The sequence below is a fragment of the Canis lupus genome, chromosome 12 (genome assembly GCF_011100685.1).
Source record: "Canis lupus familiaris isolate Mischka breed German Shepherd chromosome 12, alternate assembly UU_Cfam_GSD_1.0, whole genome shotgun sequence".
In the NCBI taxonomy this organism is placed as follows: Eukaryota; Metazoa; Chordata; class Mammalia; order Carnivora; family Canidae; genus Canis; species Canis lupus.
In genome coordinates, this window is record NC_049233.1 from 32,122,736 (window position 1) to 32,149,609 (window position 26,874).

The 26,874-nt window shown below is 34.2% G+C and overlaps 1 protein-coding gene across 4 annotated transcripts in view; it reads left to right on the forward strand.

The window, feature by feature from the left end:
- The window catches only part of ADGRB3 (adhesion G protein-coupled receptor B3), a 711,230-nt gene that overhangs the window by 557,962 nt on the left and 126,394 nt on the right, over nucleotides 1-26,874 (forward strand). For all 4 annotated transcript variants that reach the window (XM_038554438.1, XM_038554440.1, XM_038554441.1 and 1 more), the window contains one exon: nucleotides 2,300-2,402. In XM_038554438.1, the coding sequence (XP_038410366.1) occupies nucleotides 2,300-2,402 (103 nt within the window). The remainder of the gene's footprint in view (nucleotides 1-2,299; nucleotides 2,403-26,874) is intronic.

Here is a 26,874-nt window from a genome sequence, read left to right on the forward strand (position 1 = left end):
TAGTTCATAATAAACTTTTCTTTAATCCAGAAAATCCAGGGAAATCACTTAATAGTCTTCTAAGAATTATCCAAACATCTGAAAGGCTCTGTTAGTATGTGAAACTGAGAGGTGTAGAAGAGAGTACCAAGAAACAGCATAAATTCTGATTCCTAGTATTTAGTGTCTAATTAACTCATTCCATATAAATAGAAGAATTGAAGTAATATTAATAATTTTATAGAGGTTCCAAGATTCCTAAATTATTAAGTGAATCATGTAGCATGATGAATTTAATAAATCTTATAAACATAAAATTTATCTTGTAACATTAGTGTATGGTATTACTCTATGGTAATACTCATGTTAGGATCCTACTGACTTTTTTCTAATTAAAAAGTTTAAATTTTCCACAAATGAGTGAAACCATATGAGAATTGTAATATATGTTGGCTGACTGAATTTTTAAAAATGAAAAAAAAAGTTTAAATTTTAAAATTTTCTGATTTATAAAATGTATGAACATCAGAATTATTTTATATATAATGTAGTATTTTGAAAATTGTTAATGTCTCTTATAGTTCATTAGAAATGTTCATCAAAAAGCTAATACACTAAGTTATGTCCTCTTCATCTACAAATATGTCTGTAGCGTTATATTATTACATAAAAGAGCAACTGAACATATCTTTTTAATCTATGTACTGAAATGATGCATTTACAAATTTTGTTTAAAACTTCAAATATGTTTATAAAAAGTTTTGGAAGTTGAGACATTTAATAGAAAATTTTAAGGCAATAATCTCACTCAATATAAATGAACAGTAGAAATATCTAAAGATTCTTCAGGGTGGTTAGTCTGGGTCTTTTATCACCAAGATTTTCCTATTTACAGAGCAAAATGATGTCACTGAAACCCTTTTAATAATGTTATTTGTGTGCTTGTGCTGTCATGAAACCACTAATATCATATAAAGGGTCAATTTTGTGCAGCCCTTCAACTTTTTGTTACATCTCCCACTCACAAAAGAAGAAACAACTTAATATTTGATGATGTCTTTAGCTTCCCAGTGTGTGGTTTATTATATTTTTAGATACTGATGATGCAGGGACAAGGTTAAGCAACTCTTGAGGGCATTTTGTATTGAGAATTGACCTAGGTTATTCCTATTTGGATCTGTTTTGTGAAGAAAGGAAAATTTTTTGTAATAAGAAATAGCTTTTTGTATTTTATTCTTACTCCTGTTTTTGTTTTGCTTTGTCTTCTCAAATATGTGATGGAATGTGGGACTTCTCTCTAAATATTCTTCAAAGGCAGATATAGAGAAAGAACTTTGATAGATTTTATTTTCCAAAGAATGCCTCCAGATCTCTGGCACCCCACCTAACACTGCACAGTAAACACACGCCTGCTGTGGAAAGTGATTCCATGTACTAATACAAATTGAACAGTCTCAAATACACAGCAAGTACAAGTATGTCTTTTTGTTACTGTCAGTCAGTGATTTACCACAGGGTACAGTAAAACAAAATCACTGTTACCCTTTCAGGGTAAACAACTGGTAGAACATTGGATTCTGAGCAGTTGTCTCAATAGCTTACATTCTTGATGCACTTAAAAATTATATAGCAGACTGTATATAAACACTTATTCATAAGGATAAAATATGGCAGACACCAAGTAATTTTCCAGCCTAATGAATTATCATTTGTGGGTTGGACTAATTTTTGGAAATGAGATTCATTTTTTTTTCTTTCCTTTTTTTTTTGGAGCAGTTTGTTAGGAAAATAATAATATAAAGAGTAATAAATTATTTAAAAATATTTGAGTGTTTGAAATGGTGGATGAGTGTTCATGGTTTCGTGGAAGTAATGGTTGCTTTCTAGTATACAAAGAGATACATGAGAATCTGTGTGGGATTTTTCCTTTTGGTTTCTATTGATTTTTATATGATAATAAACATATATATAATGGTAATTATAGTAATTGTATTTCCAAGAAATTTTATATTTTTAGTAAAAAGTATTATATTGATAGCAGATGTACAACCTTGACTCTTTCAGAAATGCCATGTTGTTCATACTAATGTTGAAAGAAAATAAAATTATCCTAAAGGACTCTAGAACATGCCATGTCACTATAAAATTGAGTCTCTAAGAATAATCTTTATTAAAAAAATTCATATATTTTCTTCTATAAAGGATATATTTTAGTGATTCCTTTTCTGGATGAATTTTACCAATTTGCATAATATGGAATTCTTCATCTTTCTGTTGAATTTTAAAGTTGGACACTCTCTCTCTCTCTCTTTCTGGCTAGGTACATACGCTCTGAAAGATCTATAATTCTAATTAACTTCTGCCTGTCTATCATCTCATCCAACATCCTCATACTGGTTGGACAGACTCAGACACATAATAAGGTATGACTGGTAGTTATTCTATTTGTGTGTTTATGTTTTGACATAAATTTATTATTGATAATCTAAACATTCTATATAAAATGAACTTCTGACAATTATTCTTTTAAATAAAATTATTTCATTAGTTTTTAAATAAAAGTATTGCCTAATCTAGACCAGAAATACATTCCCTTGGCTTAATTTCCTGGGGATTGAGAGGCTGTTTGTAATAGTAAAAATATGTTTATTAACATTTTATCAAAGCTCTGTGAGTTCAAAGTTTTGGAACATCAAAAGCACACATTTTGATTCATTATCCTAATTGTAAATAGAATTGCCTGGGTTTTGGTCTACTTTATTAACACACTGATTCCTAAAAGTCAACTATAAATTGCTTAAGAGTATAACATAGATCGTGAAAATCTACCCCCAATTGAAGAGAGTGTTAGGTAAAAGCAACACTAGATTTAATGCTTTTCAAAAAGTTTTACTTCACCAAAAGCCATTTTGATATTCAACCAGTACTGAGATTCTTGAATTGCATAGTCACTTTGAGCAGTATGTAGAAGTATAGGTCCCATTCATACAAATTGAATTGAGTTGAAGGATGATGTTTTTTTCAGAAATGACTATCAGCTTTCTTTATTAAACTACTCTGAATATAAGAAACCCATACTAGCAATCTTAAATAAATTTAATGCAATCTCAAAGGAATTCTGGTAAACATTGCCTTGATAACATTTGCTGATTAATCTGGGCCTGTTTTCTCAACTTTTTTATTGTCAACTACTAAAGCTAATAGTTGAACTTCCTTTCTTTCCCAGAAGCTGTCATTAAAAACAAACAAACCAATAAAAAAATGAATGTACTTTTCAGTAAGTTCTTTTGATAAATTAGATATATGTAGAACATATCAATGTCAAGAATTATGGATAGTCTATTTTGCTAACCTGTGTTCCTAAGACTGCTGATTACAGCCCAAAGAATCTGATTTTGGATCTGGGTAGTTAGGGCCTAGGAATCTGCTTAGGTGATTCTAAATGAAGATTTCTTCTTGAACCATATTGGTCTAGGCCAGAGGGAGAGCCCCAGTGAGAGTTAACTAACCCTGAAGGACCAAACAAAAACAATTAAAAACCCTACCCTGTAAAGGGCCCTGTGGAAGTAAAAAGAACTTTCATGTATTTGAATGTTTTGGTTTTTTTTTTTTTCCTTTTTATGACTATGTATCATAATTTAAAAAAAAAAATTAAATGGGAAAAGGAAGAAAGGAGAAAGGAGAAAGGTTGAGCAAGATGCCAGCAGGAATTAGAAGAGGAGGAAGAAATGGACAAAATAACCAACAGCAGAGAAAGTGGGAGTCAACACTGGCTCAAGCTAGGAAGGAGAGGGGAAGTGATGGGAAGGAAGTAGAGAGGGAGAGAAGATGAGACTGTAAACCCTTAGGAATTACTAAATTACTTATCTCACTCACCCTTACTTTTTTGGCTGTTTACCTGGGCAGGGCTTCACATCTCTTAGAAAGGCCCATTTGCTTGTTAACATCTATTCACAATTCTTGAACTATTTGTTCTTGGAACTCCATGCAGAAAAGAAGAGCTTTTCCTCATGAGGTCAGATTATTTATTGGGTCTGGAAATCAGAAAAAAATCAAACTAGAGTTAGCTCAAGCCCATAGTTAGTTTTTGTTTTGTTGGTTGTTTTTTGTTTTTTTTTTTCCCACCAAAAGCCCCTTTTTTGTCATTGTTTACACTCCAAACACTCATTACAATATGGAAAACTACCTGATCTTCAGTAGGAAATATGCTTTTAAGATTGTTTCATAGTATATGGCAAAGTTTTTACAAATTCTAAGCCAGATGATCAAATGGTAGAATTTTTCTCAAGGTTTATTACATATTAAAGTGATTATTGTCTAAATCATTCCTGTCCAATAGAAATATAATGTAAGCCACAAAGGCAAGTTACATATGCAATTATAATATTTTATCAGCGACATTAAAAATGAAAAGAAACAGATGAAATTAATTTTAATAGTATATGTGACTCAGTATACCCAAGAGATGACCATTTCAACATATAATTAATATTTTTAAGTGTTATTGCAATATTTCATAATATCTTTATTAAGTCTTCAGAATTGATGTGTATTTTATACTTACAATACATCTCAAGATTTAGACTAGCTACATTTCAAGTGCTCACTGACTACATGCAGCCAGTGACTACCATATTATATAGGTCTAATTGGTAATAGTATTCAGAAACTGGTCTCAAAAAATTACATTCTTCTTGGCCATTTTGCCTTTCCTAGCCTTTCAATGTTGTTGTTTTCATGGAGATGTCTTTTTGATATTTGCAAATATTTTGAATGTCAAAGACAAGACAAGTCTAGCTTTACTTTTCTGATTAAAAGAAATAGCTGGTATGGGCTTAGAAAAAAAAAATAGTCTCCCCAGGTAATTAACTACACAATAGATTCCATGTGGTTTGGGGACCATAGTAGATCTGTTCCAGATAGCCTATGATAATTTTTGCTGCTACAGTTATTGATGCTTATAGGGAAGAGCTTTTGGGAGGGGGTAGCAATGATGAGAAACTGAGAAATTATTGATTTTCTCTTATGCTATGTTAATTTTGCTTTTCTGGCTCTGAATAGATGATTCTGCAAGCCTAGGACAATTCACTAGCATTGTGACTAGAAGGGAAAAATGTGAACGCTGGGATTTTATTTTTAGTCATGTTTAACGATATCAAATTTATGGGGAAAAGAATCATATATTTTATCACTAAATTCATCCTACTTCATTTTATATGTGAAATAGCAGTATATGAAAGCTATACCTGTCTGACTACATTTGGGATTAATGATTTAAAAGAAAGAGAAAATACAAAATGTGTCATCTGTATAAACGAATGATCAGTATAAACTCCAGGAAAGTATTTTAAAAAGGCAAAATATTGATCACTGGCTACAGTGTGTAGGACCCCATTGCTGCTGTGGGCATTTTATAATTGACCAGAATTCTATCTTTGACTTCCTTAGTAACTTTTGATTGATGCTTTAGTATTCCACATTTGGTAAAATAGAAACACATGAGAGTACTTCTTGATGAACAAGTTATTTGGTACTACCTCTGAGAGTTGTCATGGCTAGTTTGTGTGAAAACTGGAATTTGGTGCTGATATCCAGAGTAGTTTTGAAGTGTCATATTGGGGTCTTTCTCTGAACTGCTTGTTGGAATCTAATTGACTCAATTATCTCACTACTGAGTATTTCTTTTGAATTAGGATAGAAACAAGCTGAAATAATTTATTGTTTAATGTATGAGGTATTCAAATATTTAAGCTATTGAGTCAATCACTAATAGCAAAATAAGGAATCAAATGCGCTTTCTTAAATCTCTCAAAATACATTTAAAAATTTAATGATAAATTGCTTCATTATATTTGAAACTCTCTCATAAAGGGTCATTGCCCTTGGATATCTGTGTAACTTCAACCCTGGTTGAAATGTTCATATTATCACTGAAATGTGTTTGTGAAGACTTTGTGAAGAACTATGCAATTTTTTTTGAACCATATAAACTATTTTTGGTCCTACTGTTTTGCAGAAAACAAAGATTATTTTGGAAACATATTGAGAGTATGTTTTTCTAAATCACAAAATATATAGATGCTTCTTTCTAAAAGACTATGAAATGATTTATCATATTAAAAACTTCATAACATGCTTTTTAACTGATGGAAGCCAAATTTGGCAAATCTCTCTCTCTCTCTCTCTTTTTTTTTTTTTTTGTTAGACAATAGTAGCCACCCAAGAAGTTTGAAATGCTGAGATAGCTTCTTTCCCACAAAGAAGCTATCAGATTATAATGAAAGAACATCAAGTCCAGATTCTATCACACAGCTATATATTTTTTTAGATAAATACTTATTAGCATATCAGGAAGAAACCTGTTTTATAAACTCAGTGAAAATCCTAAGTCTTTGACATTTTAGATACTTTGACCACACTTTGTGTGCAACATTCACTTGAGGTAGACATAGCAACATTTTTGAAGCAGTCTTCTGGGCCCTTTAGTGAGCATGATGCAATCAGAAATCCTCCTACTCTAATGTCTGGAGACAGAATAATGAGATAAAACTGTGGGTCCCATCTCTAAGACATGCTGGATATAGGCTTCAATGAAATCTTTCATAGAGTTACATCAAGAGTAAGAAGTGTTTAATTATATTAGCTAATCCACATATCCCTAAGCCTTTATTTTAATCAAAGGGAGCCCATTAATACACCCACAATAGTGATTAACCAGACATGAGTTCATCAATAAAGACCAACTTTTTATAGTAATTTTGATAAGTAAGTGTTGAGTGTGGACAAATCTACCTAGATCAAAAGGACTTGGAGTTGCCATCTCTGGAGTATGGCCATTTTGAATATAGTGCCGGCTGACTACCCTGGTGTGTGCATTCCTGGACAGCTCCTAGATTTAAAGGTTACACTAACTGGCACATATATAGTATCATACTGAGAATACCAAAGTGTTATGAAATAAATTATAAGCATCCTAAAAAGGCATCCTAAAAGTTAAGTATTTAAAAAATAATAGTCAACTGTGAGAAGGCAGTTAGACACTATCTTTGGTCTTAAGAAACCCAACACAGGTTCTCATTAACATATCAAAGGAAGCTTCTCAAATTATTTCAGATGGGTAAACATTTCCTTAGCACTATTTAGGAGGAATTTAACCCATGTTTCTTGGTGTATGGACCACTGAACTACATAATGAGCTATGTCTTTTAATTCATTCTTACTAAAAATATAAAAATTCTCTATGTTGGGACACTTTTTAAGAGTCAGCACTCTACAAAGTGTTTTTTTTTTCCTTCATCTCATGCTTATTTCCCTTTATAAAATATTGTTTTTGTTCTGTAGTTTGTGTAGAGATAATTAGTAAAGATAGGCCAAACTAAAAGGCAGTAGTCATTCTAATGGAGGATGTTTTTGTGTTGTCAGGATTATGAGTTTTTTTAGAAGTAAAATCTTAAATTTGAATACCTTTAATTAAGTGAAGCACCCTGTAATGTACCTATTTCTTCCATGACTTTTTTTTGCTGGAGGCCCAAATTCTTCACCCATTTACCTACATGTCTGGCCTTTGAATGTGTATGTGTTCAATATCTGAGCAGAAATATTGAACATGTCTTTTCAGCTACCCATTCTTCCCCTCCTGGTACTCTCTGAAATGTTCTGCCCCTCCTCTTGAGATTCAGTGCTCTGCATACTTCCTTGGAGATAACCATCTCTTGGGTGGTGATGGTTGAACAGGCATTTTAAGCCAGATAGACCTAAGTCCCTACCCTAAGCTTGCCACTTCCTAATTATATGATCGTGAGTATGATACTCAGTCTCTCTGGACCTTAACTTCTTGTTAACGCTTACCTTATAGTGGTGTCGTCAAGGTAACATGAGATGGTACCTATCAGCACTTTAAAGCACTCCTTAAACAGTATCTGTGATTATGGTGATGATGATAATGATGATTCCCAGGTGTGTATCTGATTTCTACTTCTCTTCTGAGCTTCAGATTTCCTCTTGTCCAATTTTCTGCTCACTGCTAAATTCACCATTTGTATCCCTGCCTCACAATCCAACACATTATGTATAAATTGAACATGTTTCCTGTGGGCTCCAATCCAGTTACATAAGCTGAGATTGTGAGAGTTAACCTTAACATCTCCTACCTCACGTATTAGATACAATAAGTCATCCCCCCTGTGCCAGTTACACCATCACTTGCTTCTCAAAGCCAGCTTTTTCCTCTGTCAGGTACTAATTATCTTCAGTGGTCTACCACTTCCAGCATCATTAAACATACTCTCTACCTTGTGGCCCAAGTCATGGAGTGAAAATTCAAATCTGACCACTTCACTTCCCTATGCATTTGTTGCTGCTTTCTCACCTCCTTATTGAAGTGATTCTCAAACTGCTCAGACACAAGTAGTGAAAAATGTTTTATTTATCTATAAAGGTTTCTATTCACTGATTTTCTTGCAGTAATATATTGGGGCTCAGAAATAAATTTTACTGAGAAAGATTCTGTAGCTTATAAAACTTGAGAAACCTTAAACATGACCTATGCTGACCTCTCCATTCTCATTCTGTTTTACTGACTTTTGTCACACTAGCAACATCAAGCTGCTTATACTTTATCAAAATTATATTATGGGTTATTCTTCCTTGCTACCCTTGCTGCCCTGAAACGCTATTACTCTCCTCCACCCCACTCTATTTCCCAAACATCTTTATCGGGCTTATGTTCATTCTCCTACACAGCTCGGTCCTTTCTTGTGTAGGAAACCCTTCTCTACCTTCCACTCTTAGGTACACCATCTTTGGTGCTCCATAATTTCCAGTGCATACTTACAATCTTTTATTATATTATTCGTTTCTAACCAGACTATACTTTTCTTAGGGTAGGGCTGGGTTACATGTATTCTTAAATTTATTGCCAAAATATAGTCTGAGTACATAAAGTATATAATATTTACCAGATGAATGAGTAAACACATTTGTTTGAGTCCATCATTTGGGCCTATACCTCCAAAGCTAGTAGTTGTAGTTAGTTGTATAAAGATTAGGATTTCCCACCATAGACAGGATCTAAGAAATATGTTGATAAAGACTATTTTCCTGGCGCCTGTTCTAAGCTCTAAATGATTGATGGCATATTTAAAGGTGATCTGGTTCCTGAGTTTTAGTTAAGAAGACTCTGAAACCTAACAAATGTGAAACTTCTCACTTGATAAGTCATGTAAAATAATGTTCATAATCTTCAAAAGAAATGTACTTATTCATAATTCCTCTCATAGAACTCATTTCCTGCCAATAATGTCCCAAATGTATGTTTATTATGTCTCAAATGTGTGTGTGATCCTAATGGCTGAAGCTAAAGCTTCCTATTTAGATTTATTAAAATCTAATTTATTGACTTGCTATGATGTTTGTAAAAGGATTTGAATGTAATAAGCTTATGTGTGATCCATTTGAGTCCATTTTGAGGTATCTTACTAACTCTGCCAAGGTTCTTCTAGATTTCTGAAAGCCTTTATCTAACCAGAGAACAGAATGGTTGGTTAGTTTCCTGATTTTCCCAGGATCCCAGCAATGAAGGATTATTTTGTTCACAAAGTGAGAGTGAGCTTTAACTTTCTTAGCCCCTGATTATACATTTCTAGTTTTGTGTGGTAGAAGTCAAAGATTACATTATCAAAGTCAATTTCAAAATAGAGCAAAAGATCAATATGAAGGATTGGTTTGAAACAAGCAAAGAAAATGAAAGTGGAATTATTTGACAATAAGGAGTTACTAAAATGGTTTGAGATATCAGGAGCCAGATAACCCTGAGTACCAGTTTACACACTCAGTGTGTGTTCTTAGGTCAAACTACAAAGCTGGGCAAAAGTCCCAGAGTGAGCATTCATTCATTCAGCAGGGCAGAAGTAGATCATAAGTCTCAGGCTTCAATGCTGGTAGTTGCTTTAGAGATGCCAGGCCTACTCTAATTACCTTTGTTCATTCATCCTCAAGCAGCAGAATGGTTCTCCAGGCAATATAAAGAAACTCCTTAATATGGCCAATTCCTAGTCTCCATCCTCACTACCCCAACTTTAGCACTGACGTTCATGATTTCTCAGCTGGACTACCATAACATTCTTTAAACTCTGGTCTGCTAATTTAGCTTTAGTTTGTGTTATCTCATCTTTCATATTACTGTGAAAAATATATTAATTTTTTTTTATTTATGATAGTCACAAGAGAGAGAGGGAGAGAGAGAGAGAGAGAGAGAGAGAGAGGCAGACACACAGGCAGAGGGAGAAGCAGGCTCCATGCACTGGGAGCCTGATGTGGGATTCGATCCCGGGACTCCAGGATCGCGCCCTGGGCCAAAGGCAGGCGCCAAACCGTTGCGCCACCCAGGGATCCCAAAAATATATTAAATTTAAATAAAAAGTAAATGTCTGATTATGCCATTCTTCAGCTTCAAACTCTACAGTGGGTCTGTAGGATTCAGGAGATTAACTGCAGTTTCTAATCATCACCCACATTCAAAGCTATCTCTAGTACATAAACTGACTTCATGGGAAATAAAGGACATTCCTTCTGGATAGATGAGTTATAAAAATACCCTTCTCTGGATGTCTGGGTGGCTCAGCGGTTGGGCGTCTGCCTTTGCCTCAAGGTGTGATCCCAGAATCCCAGGATGGAGTCCCATATCGGGCTTCCTGAGTGGAGCCTGCTTTTCCCTTTGCCAATGTCTCTGTCTCTGTCTCTGTCTCTCTCTCTCTGTGCCTCTCATGAATAAATAAACAAAATCTTAAGGAAAAAAAAAAAACAAAACCTTTCTCTCTCCAGGATGGGACAGCCTCTAATAGGGCTTTTGGTCTTCCATTTCTACTCTCTGGTAGGGGAGAGGGGCAGTTTTTGTGCTTCCTAGGGTATCCCACATCCCCTGCAGCCACTCTTGCCCTGTGCCTTTGCAAAAAGGTTGAATATCTGTTTTTCTTCCCTAGAATTAAGCCAATAGAGAAATGACTTTTCACTCTCCTTCTTCTCAGTACATAATATGAACCGGTTAGAAGTTTGGCTAATGTCAACAAGGGAGCCATGTTGTATGATTAGAGCTGATTATGTTTTGAGAATTCTGAATACACGGTAAAGTACTAAAGTGCTAAAAAAAAAAAAAGCCCGCATAAAGTGAATTATTTTAAATCACATATTCTCACAAAAGTCAAAAGCCCTTGAGGTAAGATTATAATAGAGCTTTCCATGTCCCATTATACAAACTTTGGGTCTATACCTCTCTAGGGTGAATATGGGATGAAGAGAGGAGGATTGAGGTTATTATTAAAGATCATTGACCGAGGCAAAATTTGTCTCAGTGTAAGATGGGTGAAGAGTGTAAGAGAGAACTCCTTTCACAAACACTTCAGAATCTAATTCAGGGGTTGGCAAACTTTTGAGGTAAAGGACCACATAATGAAGATTTTAGGTTTTGTGGGTCATACCATCTATCACAATGACTCAGTCTTGCTGTTGTAGCTCAAAAGCAACCCTAGACAGAAGTGGATGTGGTTGGACTTAGAGAGAACTATAATATAATTTAAGGTGAAGCTAGGCCATTTTTAGGCTGATGCTTTTATGTCAGAATGACCTTCAGTTCTGAAGTTGTCTACCCAAGGTTTACTCCGTGCTTCTAACCTGAAGAACTAAAACAGGAGACCTTCAGCAATTTCTGAAAAGGACTTCCACAGAGATAAAAAGGAGTGAAAAACACTTTGAATTCCTTCCTTGGAAGCAAGAAATAAACAGAATTTCTTCACATATGGTAACTATTAGTTAACAGTATATAAAAATTAAAATAAAACAGGAATCAAATCACCCTCAACCAAGCAGGATATTTTATGAATTCAAGAAGCTAAAAGTGGGTAACAAATGACCACTGCATGAGACAACAAAGCTGGCTGTCTTTGTAGAAGACTTCTTAATGTTCAGCCATAATTTTTAAAGCTCCTATTAAAGAAAGTCTGTCATCTGACGATCTTGGGCAGAAAAGTAACATCTGACACAGAAAAGAGAAATGGCAGGGCTGAGCTATATCTTCACTAAAGTCATCCATACACAGAACAGAGTTCTGTTTTGTTTTGTTTTGTTTTGTTTTGTTTTTGAACCTCTCCACCTCTGGTCCTCACTCTATCCTAAAAGCTGGATTATTATTATTATGTATATTTTAAGCATTACTATGGTAAACTTTAGAACTAAAGCACAAACACCGATGCCTATTACCAGAAAAAAATAAGCATGTTTGAAGATTAAACTCTGGTTTTCACTCCTTTTGTGATGCTAGTCAGTTAATTTTAAACTTTAAGCCTTGAAGAAAGAAATAGGCGTGTGACTGAGTTCAGTCTAGGTCTTAACTCCAAAATTTAAGATGTATGAAATTCAAAGTGAGTGAATTAAAATATTTATAGTCATCCTAGGGTGCTACTGTACTGAATCAAAGATTAAGGTTTCAATTGTAACGTAGAGAAGAAATGATTAACAGGAGAAATACATCGATAAATTTTAATTCATGAATATTCACAATGAGGGCCTGTTTGTGGTTCTGTGGTAAACTACAATATACATAGTTTTTATATATCTCTATAGATAGACATGTCTTTGGTAGATGATACATCAATATATGCACAGCATCCAGACTATAAAGAATTTTAAATGAATTTCATCTTTGTGTATTTTATATTCTTATTAATTAAATTTTATTTGTATTTCAAAAGGGTATTTTCTAATGGATGGGAATGTGGTAGATGGCTTTTACAAAATATGAATTAATTCTGTTTTTCTGATTTCTTCCTCATTTACGTTTTTCTTTTTCTTAGAACCAATAGCATCTATTTCTATTCAGAAACTTCTGTTACATATTTTCCTGGCTTTCAAAATAAAGTTACAAAGTTAATCCTTTATACCTAAGAAAGAACACCCTTTATAGAAATGAAATAAATAATCTATATTTTCTATTACTGCATAACAAATTACCTCAAATTTAGTGGCTTAAAAGTAAATATAATCCTCACAGTTTCTATGAGTCAGGAATTTGGGAGCAATCTATTCAGGCAGTTCTCTTTCAAATCTCTCATGAGGCTGCATTCCAAATGTGAGAGCCATAGTCATCTGAAGGCTTGACTGGGGCTGGATGATCTGCTGTAAGGTGGCTAATCATCCCAGGTGTAATAGGATCATCACTTATTCTAAATGAGGGATTTTTAAGCTTTGCCATTTCCTGGCTATGTACCATTTGTCAAGTTATTTAACCATGCTCCACACACCAGCCTGGGGATCTTTTTAAATTGTAAATCAGATCATGACACTTGTTTGCTTAAAACACTTCAATTAAAATAAGTGAAATTTCTTTTACACCCAGAATTAAAACCAAAATAATCCAGCCCACAAGCTCCTAAATGACCTGGCCTCTAAATTCTTCTCCCACTTCAACACCTCATATTCACTACTTTTCCATTCACTGTATTCCTGGAATGTTGGCCTTCTGCTAGAATCACTGTAGAAGTAGCTAATAAGCCGTAAGTCAGGTGACCGTATGCCTGGTTTGTGCCTCTTGTCCTGGTGCAATTATTAGAAAGGCCACTAAAAAAGTGTCCCATCAATTATGTGCTTTGCCTAGCATACAACTATTTCCCCTGCCTTAGGGCTTTCTCATATATTCCTCCCTCTGCCAGAGTTCATCTGCTTTCATTCTTAGGCTAGCCTTGTTAACTTATATATATCCTTATCACAGAAGACTTCCCTGAAATCCCATTCCCCCCAAGTCAAAACACTGCAATAGTTTTCTCATTACTCCTTCTCATAAAACCCATTCTCTTCTTTATAACCATTGCTTTAATTTGCCATCTTAGTTTTATTTAAGTTCAGAAGGGAAGGGACATTCTCTACTTGATTTTTACTACATACCTAGTGCCTAGCACAGTGCCTGGCACATAGCAGCAAGCACCCACTAAATATCTTTCACTGAATGAAGGAAATATATAATTCTCCATTGTTAAACTATTCTTTCCTAATCTAGCAGTGGGGAGGGGATGTTATGAGAATCAAGTAAAATTACACCTAGGATACAACAAACTGGCACACAATAAACTTCTAATTGAGGTAAAATTTACATTCAGTGAATTACACAATGAGTCATATGTTGAGGTTTGACCAACAGGTACCTATATAACCAATACTATAGTCAAAATATGAAAAATTACTATCACCCTAGAAAGTTATCTCTGACCTGTCCCAGGCTACCGCGCCCCCTGTTGCAACCATTGTTCTGATTTCTGTCCTCATATGTCAGTTTTGTCTATTTAAGAATTTCATGTGGGTACCTTTTTGGTCTGGCTTTTTTCATTCAGTATATTTTTGAGATGCAACTATATTGTCGTGTGTATTCTTAGTTAATTCCATTACATTGCTGAATATGATTCCATTGTATGAATGTAACAGTTTGTTGATCCAACCTCCAAATAGCAGGACTTAAGATTGTTTTCAATTTTTTTGTTATTATGGATAAAGCTGCTTTAAACTATATGTATAAATTTTTGTATGATCATATATTCTTATTTCTCTTGGATAAATACTTAGGAGTAGAATTACTGGGTTAAAGGCAAGTTAGAGTATTTTTAACTTAAAAAAAAAAGAACTGAACAGATTTCCAAAATTATTGTACTGTCTTATACACTAACCAGCAATCTGTGATAGTTCAGTGTTCCATTCCATATCCTTGCCAATATTTTAATTTACATTTTCTTAATAGCTAACTAGGTTTAGTATCTTTTCATGTGCTTATAGGCCATTTATGTTTATTGCTGGGAAGTCTCTGTTCAAGCCCTTCCTCCATTAAAAAATAAGATTGTCTTTTTATTACTGCTTTGAAAGGGGTTGTGAAATGTATTTAGGATACAAGTCTTTTGTTATATATATATATTTTTTTTTCATTTATATAACATTATACCTTCATATTAATTTTCTCTGTCTGTGGCTTACCTTTGCATTTTATTAATGGCATCTTTTGCGGAGTATAAGTTTTTAATTTTGTGAAGTATATTTTATCATATTTCTTTTTTATTGTTTCTGTTTTGTGAGTTCTCTATAAAAAAAGATCTTTGCTTATTCTTTAAAAGATATTGAAGATATTCTTCAATATTATTTTCTGTAAGCCTTATAATTTTACCTCTTATGTAGATCTATTATATGTCAAATTATTTTTTTGTGTGTATGATATAATGTAGGGGTTAGGGTTCATTTCATTCCATATTGATATCTAATTAATTGACTTTTCCTCCCATTGAATTACTTTCGTACCTTTGAAAAAAATTTAGATTAAGTCTAGAAATCAGAAAATTTGAATTCTCTAACTTCATTCTTCTTTTTCAAGATTATTTTGTCTACTCTAGATCCTTTATCTAGATCCTTTGTCTATAACCGATATCTGCTTTCAATAACTATTAAGTTAGTGGCAGTGGGTATGGCTCTGCTTCATGAAATAGAATCATAAAGATTTTATGACCAATTAGATAAGGCTACTGAGAAAGAAGAGAGCATCACTAATTGTAGTGTTCCTTTGGGCTATGACATAATGCTCATGTTTTAAGTTGAAGAAAAAGTGGAAGAGAATCCGGAGTTCATATGGCCATCTATATTCTTCTCTAGGGAAAATATTCTGTTCCAAGCAATTTTTTCTTTCCTTTTTGTGATCCTTCAATCCTTCACTCTTTTGAGGCTTTTCATTTGATTGCTTCCTAAATATGTTTTCTTTAAAAACAGGGACTGTTTTTTAATGCTGTATATTTCAATCAAAACACATGCAATTACAGACTTAATTTATTTCCTTGAAACTTCTTGAGCTTGTAATTACCAGCTGAGAACAAAACTGTATCTAAGATCAAAAGTTCATGGACCATGTTCTCTTCAGGCATGTCAGCATGTCTCTTTATGTTCTTTGTGGCTAGGTATACACAAGAAAAGTATGTGTAGAGAGTTAGAAAGTAAGCAGCTGTGCTCCTCTCCAGGGAATCAGAAGCTGGTGGCACACTTCATATATGGGAGCAAAGTATTTCTCAAATTACGGGGAAAAAAGAGCACAAGACAGAATTTATGCCAAGCAAACCCCCTCTGACTTCACTTCTAGTGAATGAGAACAAGTTTAAAATACATCAGTGAATATTCTGTCTAGCAACCATTTATTTTTTACATTTCACTGATAAGGTTGTTTTTTGGGTTTTGTTTTTGTTTTTTTAATGTATACACTATTCTATCTCTGGCTTCCTTTAAATTTATCAACATCCAAATATCCAAAAATAGCCACTCTTTTGCCTATTAATGCAAATGTAACAAAAATTCAAAAGGCAAAATAAGCCACTTACCAATATGTCATTAATAGATCCTGGTCCTTTTTAATAATAAAGTAATGGCATGGGTGTGTGTGCGTGTTGTTGTTGTTGTTGTTTTTCCCCAAATACTGAAAACAATCTTACTGTATTAAATTGTGTTTTACTATTAGAAAGCTTTTCCAAACATCCCTGGAAGGCTGTATCAACAACATGAAAATATGAGTATGTAGCATAACTATTTCTATTACTATCTTTTTTTCTTTTAGTTTCTATCACGTCAAGAAAAAGTGGTGCAGTTTTGGTCATTAAATCCTAAAGCTATAAATCTTATAATCATTTCCCAGATTTTCTTTGTTAGTGTCTTTTTTATTCAAGAAGGACTGATTTTTTTTTTTTTCTGAAATGTGTTTATATTCTATCCTGTATCCATTTGCATCCCTGCAAATCCTGTATCCGGCAGTCCTCTCATTTGGCTTCATTAGCTATTGGTTGTAAGTGAAAAGTGCCATCTGAAGTAAACAAAATACTGTTTACCTATTTCCACTGCTAGTAAGTGGTGATAAACTCAATTGAAAACAAATGGCAAAAACACAATAGACAGATGGGGGAAAAGTTAATTATTTCATTTTGTTTGCTGATCATGTTTAAGATTTAGTTGACTGGTCTGCATTAAGGCCTCAAAAGGAGATGGTGTGAATTTTGTGAGAGAAGTACATTTTCAGTGTACATTCTCCCCTGGATACCCACTTGTAATTTCTTTTGGTGATAATAGAGCTTAGCTATGCACATCAAGGGAAAACTAGATTTTTTAGGATATCCTGCAGGGTACCTCATCACAGTGTCTTTAATGCTTGTTGGCAGTCCTATCTATTTGTAGAGATGTGGTTGTACTTCTATCATGGAGAAGCTGGAATATATTTGTGCGGGTTCCCCGACCTCATGGCCAGCTAAGAGGATCCTTGTTAAACTTCCAGAGCTCATTTGCTAGAAAAGAGAGAGATTTGAATGAAATCTCTGTAGCTAGCAATATGAAGAATATGTTTAAGTTCTATTTTCAGAGATGGAATTGTATTCACAGGGAAGGATAAAAAAAAAAAAGACAATATTTCTACTTAGTAGGGATAATTCCAAGATCAGTAAAGGAATTCTTAGGGATGAGAGGAAAGCTAGCAGTTTTCAGAGTTAAGAATAATATTGATGGAAAGGAATTGATTTTTCTACTTTTAAAAATCCCACCCTGCCATAATTATGTCTTTTTCTTGGAACTTGAAGGAGGACATGAATAATATGCAATATCAATGTCCTTTTCCTAGATTACTGGTAAAAGGGATAACTTGGCAACATAAGAAATGTTTGCATATTGAATCCACATGTACATAGAAGTGAAAAATAGTTGGAAATTGTGCTGAGTATGAAAATATTAAAGTTAATGTATTTAGCAAAGGGAAAATTACAAAGTCATTAAAGAAATGAGGTACCTTTATATGTCAAAAATATTAGCTCTCACAACCATTTTCTGAAGACTAAATGGTGTATAGTCCAGGGTCCCAGAATGGAAATTATACATTTGTTATAATGGGATAAACATTTTTAAAAGGATGACTTATAAGGGAAATATATTTAAGAACATAAGTGCATGTACTGGGAAACTAAGACATTAGTGATTCTCAACCAGGGTAAAGGAGACAGGTATTTAGAACCACATAGAGAGTTTTCAATCTCCCTTCCCCACACGCCCTCCAAATCCTACTATGCCCTCAGGAATTGCACAACTAGGTTGAAAATACTCTTCAGGTGATTCTGATAAGCATCCTGGTTCTTGCAACAGAAAATGGAATGGTGGGTAGGGTAGGGGGGTAGGGTAGGGGGGTAGGGTAGGGTAAGAAATAAAAGGCTGAAGTTTGCCTGTCAGTACTTCTCCTGTGTTAGTCTATTCCTTGTAATCTTCTACTTATCTCAGCTTTACTGTATGTCAAATAAGGATAAGAATATACCAAAGCAATGTTATGAAGATTAATATTAAACTCTTTGACCTTCTTGGAGAAAAGCATAAGATATTAAGAGAAAGAAATCCAGCAAAGCCAAAAATATCATATCATTTCAAATTTGCTTAATAAGAAAATGAGTCAGTACAGTGTAAATTAATGCAAGTTCTTAGCTCTAAGCAGATGAAATTCAACAAGAGCTGGGCCTACATGGGGAATAATTTTAAGTAATAGATAGCTTACAAGTTTTCAATAACTAGCCTTGTTGCAGCCAATTTGTCAGCCCTCTGACTGCACAGCAATAATGGTTTCTCCTGTGCTCATGTTCAAGAACATATGGTTAGTTTTAACCTTGTAAAGTTTAAATGAGAACACATTAATTGTTTTTCCCCTGCTTCTCTATTTTCGATACTGCCATGGAGTATAATCCAGCAAATATTTTTTTCCAGCAAATATTATATATACCCATTATATTAATGTAATCAGATGTAAAGAAGGCATTGAATATATCTGAGAATAAAAATAAATAAATGGAATCCTCTTAGCCGGGCCACTGTTTTCCTTTTAGTTTATCACAAGCTATAGTACAAAATTAGCATTAGAGACTAGAAAAAAGTTAACTAGAAGCTTAGAAATATTGTTTAATTTAACTTTACATGACCAAACATCATCTCTTCTGTAGCACTGCCTTGTATAAAGTATTTTTTAATACATAAAATCATATGTGTGTATATGTGTGTGTATGTTTATGTGTGTGATGTGGTTTGAGCTCAGTTATAGATTTTTTGTTTTTATAACTCTCTTATGGGGATAGAAGATGCAAAGAAAGGATGTATTAAGAGTCAAACTAATTTTTTTTAATGTATCCTGTCTTTTTAGTGCACAGTAGACCAGATGAGATGAGTATAGCTTCTGGGAAAAATATTTTGTGTCTGTTTTTACACCGCGAAGCAGTATACTCTCATGCATATTACCAGGCTTTTGTGTCCTATTGTCCCCAAATCAGTAATTCATACACGCAAAAGTAATAGGCCCTATGCTACAAGTATATTTGCCTATCTTTAAGGAGTACAAGGAGAAGAGAGCAGCATTCCTCAGAACAGAAATACATCCATTTACTTTGTCTCAGTATTAGGACTTCATTCTGGAAGCTATTTCAGAGTCAACTTGGCATAGCACAAAGGTCCTTGTCTCAAATCTTAACTGTCACTAAACTAAAGATGATCTTAGGTAAGCCATTAAGTTTTCTCAGCAACAATTTTCTTAGCAGCAAAATTCAAATATATGTATATATGTTTGATGGAAGTTGGATGGCTGAGGTGGAGCAAGAGGAGTATTGGACTCTGCTTGCAGGGGTTAAAGGGAAACCATCTTTAATTTTCTTATAGCTTTGAGTCTAAGAGTCTGATCTAGAACCAAAAGAAAAGGGATATTCTCTCCTTGTCCAGTATTTTTATTGCAATTTCCATAAACTCCATCTTAGTCCAGCATTTCTTTTATTCATTCGTATATTCTAATTTTCCTGGGCCCTGTATTAAAATGTAGACATTAACAGTAGCTATTGTATTTTCTCCCAGTAATTTAGTGATGATACATCAGCATATCAAAGATGTGAATTATTTTGTTTATTATACATCTGAACCAATCTAAACTGTATTTAGGAACATTATCTTTCTGCAAATGGACCAAATCTGCCCTGAGTCTCTCACACAAAAATCCTTCCTAATGGTAATTGTCAGTAAATACAGCGAACAACAAAATTGTGTCTAAAGTCAAAGCAGTTCATTTGCTTTTTGGTGATTTTGCCATCATCTCCACATTCTTTTACAACAGGCTTTTGTATTTGAATAATTATATGCAGTTGCACTACTGAATAGAAAATTGTCACCAAAAAACACTTTATAAGGAAAATGGTAGCAGCAAGGCTAATCTATAGCTGTGGCCTCTCTTAATGAGTGTTGCTGGGAAACTTTTTAGAACCCTGCAGGGAAATGCATGTTTTTGTAAGAAAAAGGTCTCAAGCTGTTAAACTGATAGACTTTCAGAAATACCTTAAATTCAGCTTGCAGTAGATTTGTAGGTTTTAGAGCAGAATGAAAAAACTTCTTTAAGGTGTTCATTTGGAATCAAAGTTCATCTAGAATGAAGAACTATCAATGTAGAGAATTGAAAACAGATTTGACCCTAAAATATAGATTCAGTGGTTTCTGAATATAATAGAAATTGTTATATAAATAAGCTAATTTCTATATACTTATTACATCTATTAGAAAATTGTAGAGGTGGGACGCTTGGGTGGCTCAGCGGTTGAGAGTCTGCCTTTGGCTCAGGGCATGATCCCACGGTCCTGGGTTCGAGTCCCACATCAGGCTCCCTACGTGGAGCCTGCTTCTCCCTCTGCCTCTGTCTCTGCCTCTCTCTTTCGGTCTCTCATGAATAAGTAAATAAAATCTTTAAAAAAAGAAAAGAAAATTGTAGAGCTTAGAAAAAGCATTCAAGTGTTTTATTCAAGATCTTTTTTTGTTCTTTGATTCAAGTGCCACATAATAAGAAAGTCCTAAATGAATAAACATATGCATATATATGAATTCATGTTTTATAGTATGGAATTATCTTTCAAGCTGTTATATACAACATCTAATATTTAGTAATCCATGGCAAATCTTTGGTTTAGGTTAGGTAATTAGGTTATCTTTCTGCAAATGGACCTAGGTAATTAGGTTATCTTACTACGAATTTTCACTTTGGTTGGGAAGTGAAAATTACCAATGAACACCAAAGAAGTTTTACACTTTTTTTAAAAGATCTTTTTTTATTTTTGAAGGGGGCAGAGAGAGAGAATCTAAGCAGACTCTGCGCTGAGTCTGAAACCTGATGTAGTGCTTGATCTCACAACCCTGAGATCATGACCTGAGCTGAAACCAAGAGTCAGACATTTAACTGACTGCACCACCCAGGTTCCTCAGCATTTTTATACTTTTATGTAAAGGAGAATTCTATATTATATACCCAAATGTGACCAGCATTGAAAAAATCAGAGTTGAGAATTCCAAATGTACACTGGTATTTATTTTGTTAATACTAGAATAAATATAGCATTATCTCCTGTTTTATGAAACAATGTAGGTCAAAATAGAGGGTCCATCTTTTTAAAAAAATATATATATTTTATTTATTTGAGAGAGAGAGAGAAAGAGAAAGCAAGAGTAGGGGGTAAGAGCAGAGGGAGAAGGAGAAGCAGACTCCCTGTTGAGCAGGGAGGTGATGCTTGGTCCCAGGATCCTAAGATCACCACCAGAGACACAGTGACAAAACCAAATGAACCACCCAGGGGCCCTGAGGGTCCATCTTTATTGACAGGTCATAAGCATTTATAATCAGTGTCAGCATTTCTCGCTTGTAATGCATTCTATATCTCTTATGAATACGTGGATAAGGCAAGAGTAACATTTTTAGGGGGAAAGAGTAGCAAAATATGCCACAAAAGACCAAGAATAGCCATCTCTCTTGTTAAGTCATTGTACTTTGGATGGGATCTGAGACATAGTGGCCTTATATCATCTTCTGGCTACTGCTATAGAAAATACTATTTATTTGAGTTATCACAGTGGTTCATAGAGATCCTACCTTAAAAAAACAAGGATAATTTCATTTACCTGCTTACTCCTGGCCCTTCATTTTATTTCATTTTTTCTCAATAAACATAGATAAATTTTTGGCACTTTAGACATGAGAAGTCCTTTAGTAGAAAACATGGAAGACTTGGAAGTAGTGAAAGACAAGCACTTTTGAGAAGGAGTTTTTATGTTTTATCCTTGTTCCCCTTGGTCTTATGAATATGAATACTTACACAAATGGTTTTGTCAGTGGGTGGTTAGAACCATGGGCATAATATGTTATTTTCAATTGCTTCTGTGTTTCAAAAAAAAAAAAATCTACCATTTATTGGCAGTTCCTCAATTTTTCCTATCAACCCCCATGAAAACTCCAACAATTGAGTTTTAAATATAATAGTGTATCTGAGACTTTACACATAGCATTTTTCTAAATATAGATGTCAGATTTCTCTCCAAAAGGGAGTCATTTTGGATTTAGTCAACTGGAGAAGTTTCAGGAAGTATTATGAATCTATTTATTGGAAAATAAGGACTAAAGTTAGGGTTAATTGTAGGTATCATTTATCTTTAGTAGAAAATAGCTCTTGGGAGGTATTAAAGGAAGCCACAAACATCAGTCTGCTGACTCTCTTCAGTTTACTGCCTGTGAGGCAAAGGAATGAAGCAACTCTCTTTACATACTAACATGTACAGAACCATGGCTGACATCAGTGAATATTCTTATTCAAGTACTGATGCCCATGGGGGATACAAACCCTCATTCTCATTCATCTGCTTTATTTAAGACATATAATTGGCTATGCTTCAGAAAAATCTCTCTCAGGTTTTCCTTTGAAAGATCATGATGGTGAGAAGGAAGATTTTGCATGTGATGGCATCTAAATGACTATTGCATTTGACACAAAGAAGTTGGATGACTTATGAGTGGAGTCACTGTTTCTTTCAAGCAGCATTCACATTTTTTAACAGCAGCACAATGTAGGACAGTACCCTCTGGAAGCAGCAGCAATTCAGCAGAGATACACGTATCATATCTGCCTCATGTGTAAGTCCGTATGTTCACTCTGTGTTTAGAAATTGAAGCTAAACTTGAAAACTGCAATCTTCAAATTTTCAAGTCTGTTTTTAAAGTGCAAGTACATCATTAGTCTGCTTTTTTGATTAATTTGGGGAGGCTTCTAGGTAAGTGAAATTTCAGACAGATTAAATGCTAAGGGAGATGGATGTGATGTCCTGTAAGAATTCATATAATATCTTCATGATTTAATTTCAGTCAAGACCCTTACTTTACAAATGGAAAATACAGGAAACTGAGGCATATTTGATAAAAGGAAATAATTGGCAAAGAAACAGAACAGAAACTCTGCTTTGGCTGGCTATCTGATGCCTGGGTGAACCTCATTTAGGTGTCTTCTGTGTAAAGAAAATATTCCTCCCCCTCCATATATATCTTTACCTCTCATGGCAGGCAGTTCAGCTCCAGAGTCCAAGAGCAATATCCTTGGACACAGAAATCCACTCATCTATGGAGATGGGGACATATATTATAATCCTTATTCACTGCTTTTCCCCATTTTTTACCAAATCAAAGACAAACACTGAAAACTACATCCAATTAAGATTTCTTGAAAAAGCCAATTTACAAAGTGAGGAGGAATCTCTCTAGGGAAATTTATTTTACTTGAAGTACAAAAGTTAAATACAAATAGAGTATCTGTGATCTATAGACTAAGGAGATTTACACCTAGAAACCAAGCATAGCTATTTAAAGCCCAGTAGGGCTTTGCTTTCATGTGCTAAAAACTCTCAGTGTGATTAGTCTTAACTGGAACTGTCAGTCTTAGAAATCTATTTTTCTTCTGGCTTTATTACTGTATCTTCTTAAATATATCTTTTATCCTCTTTGTTTTCAATGTGTCTTTGTTCTAAGACCATCTTTCTCCCTAGACAAGTGTGTCTTCTTTCTCTCCCTTTTCTTTTGGATTGATATAATAACTTGAGTATCTTGCTCCAAGAAGTCATGTGAATGCTGACTGTACTGTCTCACTATCCTGCTTGAACTCCTATTTGTGTTGTCACTCTGGATCTTCTCAGAAATGTGCCTCTTGGTGGTAATCATCCAAACTCACTGTACATACTCACCAAGCTATCCTGTAGGATACAAAATAACAGCAATGAATTGTAATGACAGTTGTTTTCAAGATTAAAAGACATATTTTTACATAATTCCCAGAAAAGTATCTATTTGTTTCTAAACTAGCTGTCCTACAATATCTTCAGGGTCTTGTTCATTTTTTTTTTTTTTTTGTATCTTATTGGTGCATTAAACTTCTGGAAAGTTTGGATCATTGTTCAAGAAACACAGTCCTATTGATTTCTCTCCTACTAAGATCACTATCCAAATATAATTAGTCGTCTTACTCTCTTTCTCCCTCTCTTTCTACCTCTTACTGAAGTCCAGATAATAGCCTTTCAGCAGGAACAAATAAGTGGAACATTGATTGCCTTATATAGTAGTTCTCATCCTGGCTGCTCATCAGAGTCACCCAGAAAGTTTTTTAAAGCTGGGAGTCCCAGAACTTAAACTGTAAAATTGACTGAATTAGAATCTCTGAGGGTTGAGCCCAGGAAACTAGACTTGTAAAAAAGCATCACCAGTGGTACTGATATGCAGCTGGGATTGAGTCACATAGTTTATAATAGACAACATAAGGTGACAAAGGTGATTGATACAGGTGGAATAGTCAGTTGTCCATAGAGCAAAATATAAATATTTTCACAGAACTTCACTCACCCTCACCTCCACAAGAAAACTCGTCATTAATGTGGCTAAAATCTCACATTTGATTCTTACAACAACCTTGCGGATCCTGTCATAATCCTATTTTCCAGATGGAGAAACTGCCTAACATTATATGTTTTTCTTAAAAAGCACATCTCTGGGACACCTGGGTGGCTCAGCAGTTGAGCATCTGCCTTCGGCTCACGGCGTGATCCCAGGTCCAGGGATGGAATTCCCATTGGGCTCTCTGGAAGGAGCCTGCTTCTCCCTCTGTCTATGTCTCTGCTTGTCTCTCATGAATAAATACAATCTTTAAAAAAAAAAAAAAAAAAAGTTTAAAAAAGCACATCTCTAAATTTGATTAAAATTTAACTTCATTATGAAAACATCTCTAAATTGAAACTAATTTAGATGAAAATTACCAAATTACATGTTCTAAAAATGAAATAATTTTGGCCCAACTCTTTTAAAAAATCAAAAATACGGGATCCCTGGGTGGCGCAGCGGTTTAGTGCCTGCCTTTGGCCCAGGACGCAATCCTGGAGACCCGGGATCGAATCCCACGTCAGGCTCCCGGTGCGTGGAGCCTGCTTCTCCCTCTGCCTATGTCTCTGCCTCTCTCTCCCTCTCTCTGTGACTATCATAAATAAAAATTAAAAAAAAAATCAAAAATACCACTTCTCTACTTAAATACCTCAAAAGCTTGAGGTTATTGGTTAATTTTAAAAATAGAAATTGCTCCTGGACAGTTTCAATCTATTTTCCCCAAATGCTGGCTTCTGTGTGTCCTGAAGGACATTTCAATTAGCTTACCCCAAATCTATGATAGACTGAGGTAAGTGAATTGCCCTCTTTTTTGGAAAAATCAGCTCATCTACAAAAGACAAATGACTCCTTCAAGGCAAGTGTAGTTTGCTTGCCTTAGTCCTTGTTCCTCTCCATGGTCCATTATTTACATTATTAATAACTGAAAAGAATTACAGAAATATTTCAAATTATTTGAATCCTTTCTGAAAATATATTAAGATAAAGGGAGAGCTTTCAAAAGCTTTCTAATCTTTTTGGGAAAGAGCAGTGTTTTATGTCAGTAGGGGTTGTAAACAATTTTTCTGCTGGATAATTTAAAAAAAAAGAGGACACAGAAAAGGAAAATATGGTTTATGGCATGAAATGTTTACTGAATAATTAAAGGTAATAATTAGATATTTGTGTATGTATTTTCAAAGGGCTATGTAGGGTGTTAATTGTTTCTTGTTGACAGTAATGGCTAAAAAATAAAATCTGAATGTTTTTGTATGTTTGCTTGGCTTTTAATTCAAAGATAGCTATTTTAGTTTTTTAGTATTTTTGTGTACTTTGCAACAGCGAGGGGAGCAGCCCAAAGTCTCTGGAAGCATTAGTTAGATATAGATAGAAAGTTTTCCCTTGAGGCTCAATGCACATTACTTTCTCTAGAGATCTTGGCACAAAAGGCTAATCTCAGTCTACAAAAGCTTTATTATGACAGATAGAACATAGGAGTCATTTGTACTTGTTGGGGTATTAATCTGTTCACTAGTTTCAATGTTACATTTTGACAATAATCTTTTCCTATTAGATGACTTTGAAAAGCTACATTATATACATAAAATTTGATATATCAAATAAAATACTTTTATATAGAAGCTACTTAAAGCTTAAAAGTATTGATATAATGAAATAAATATTTAAAACTGAATTGAAAATTGATTTTGGTTCCATTTAATTTTCAATGAGATTTAAATTAATCAGTTTACAACTAGGTTTGGGACTCATATCATCCTGGCGTAAGTGTGTGATGTTGACTTTCTGGCCACTGGGCAGTAAATCCATTGGCAGTGTTGCCATCATTCACTTTGACAACTGTAAACTCTTAAGTGCAGTCCTGAAAGTCATGGCATGAGGGTAATAATGCTTTTGTATAATGGCTCATTCATCAATAAATAAATTCTGATTTGTTTAGAGTTGTGTTTCTGATTTATATTAAAATACTCATGGATGTGGAATATATGTATTTGCAAACCAGAAAGTATATTCAACTCAAAAATATTTTTTATTCACCATTTGTAAAATATGAAGTTTTGAAGATTCCTTTTTTTTATTAAACTCGAAAGCATTTAGAATGTTTTTTACAGCTATAT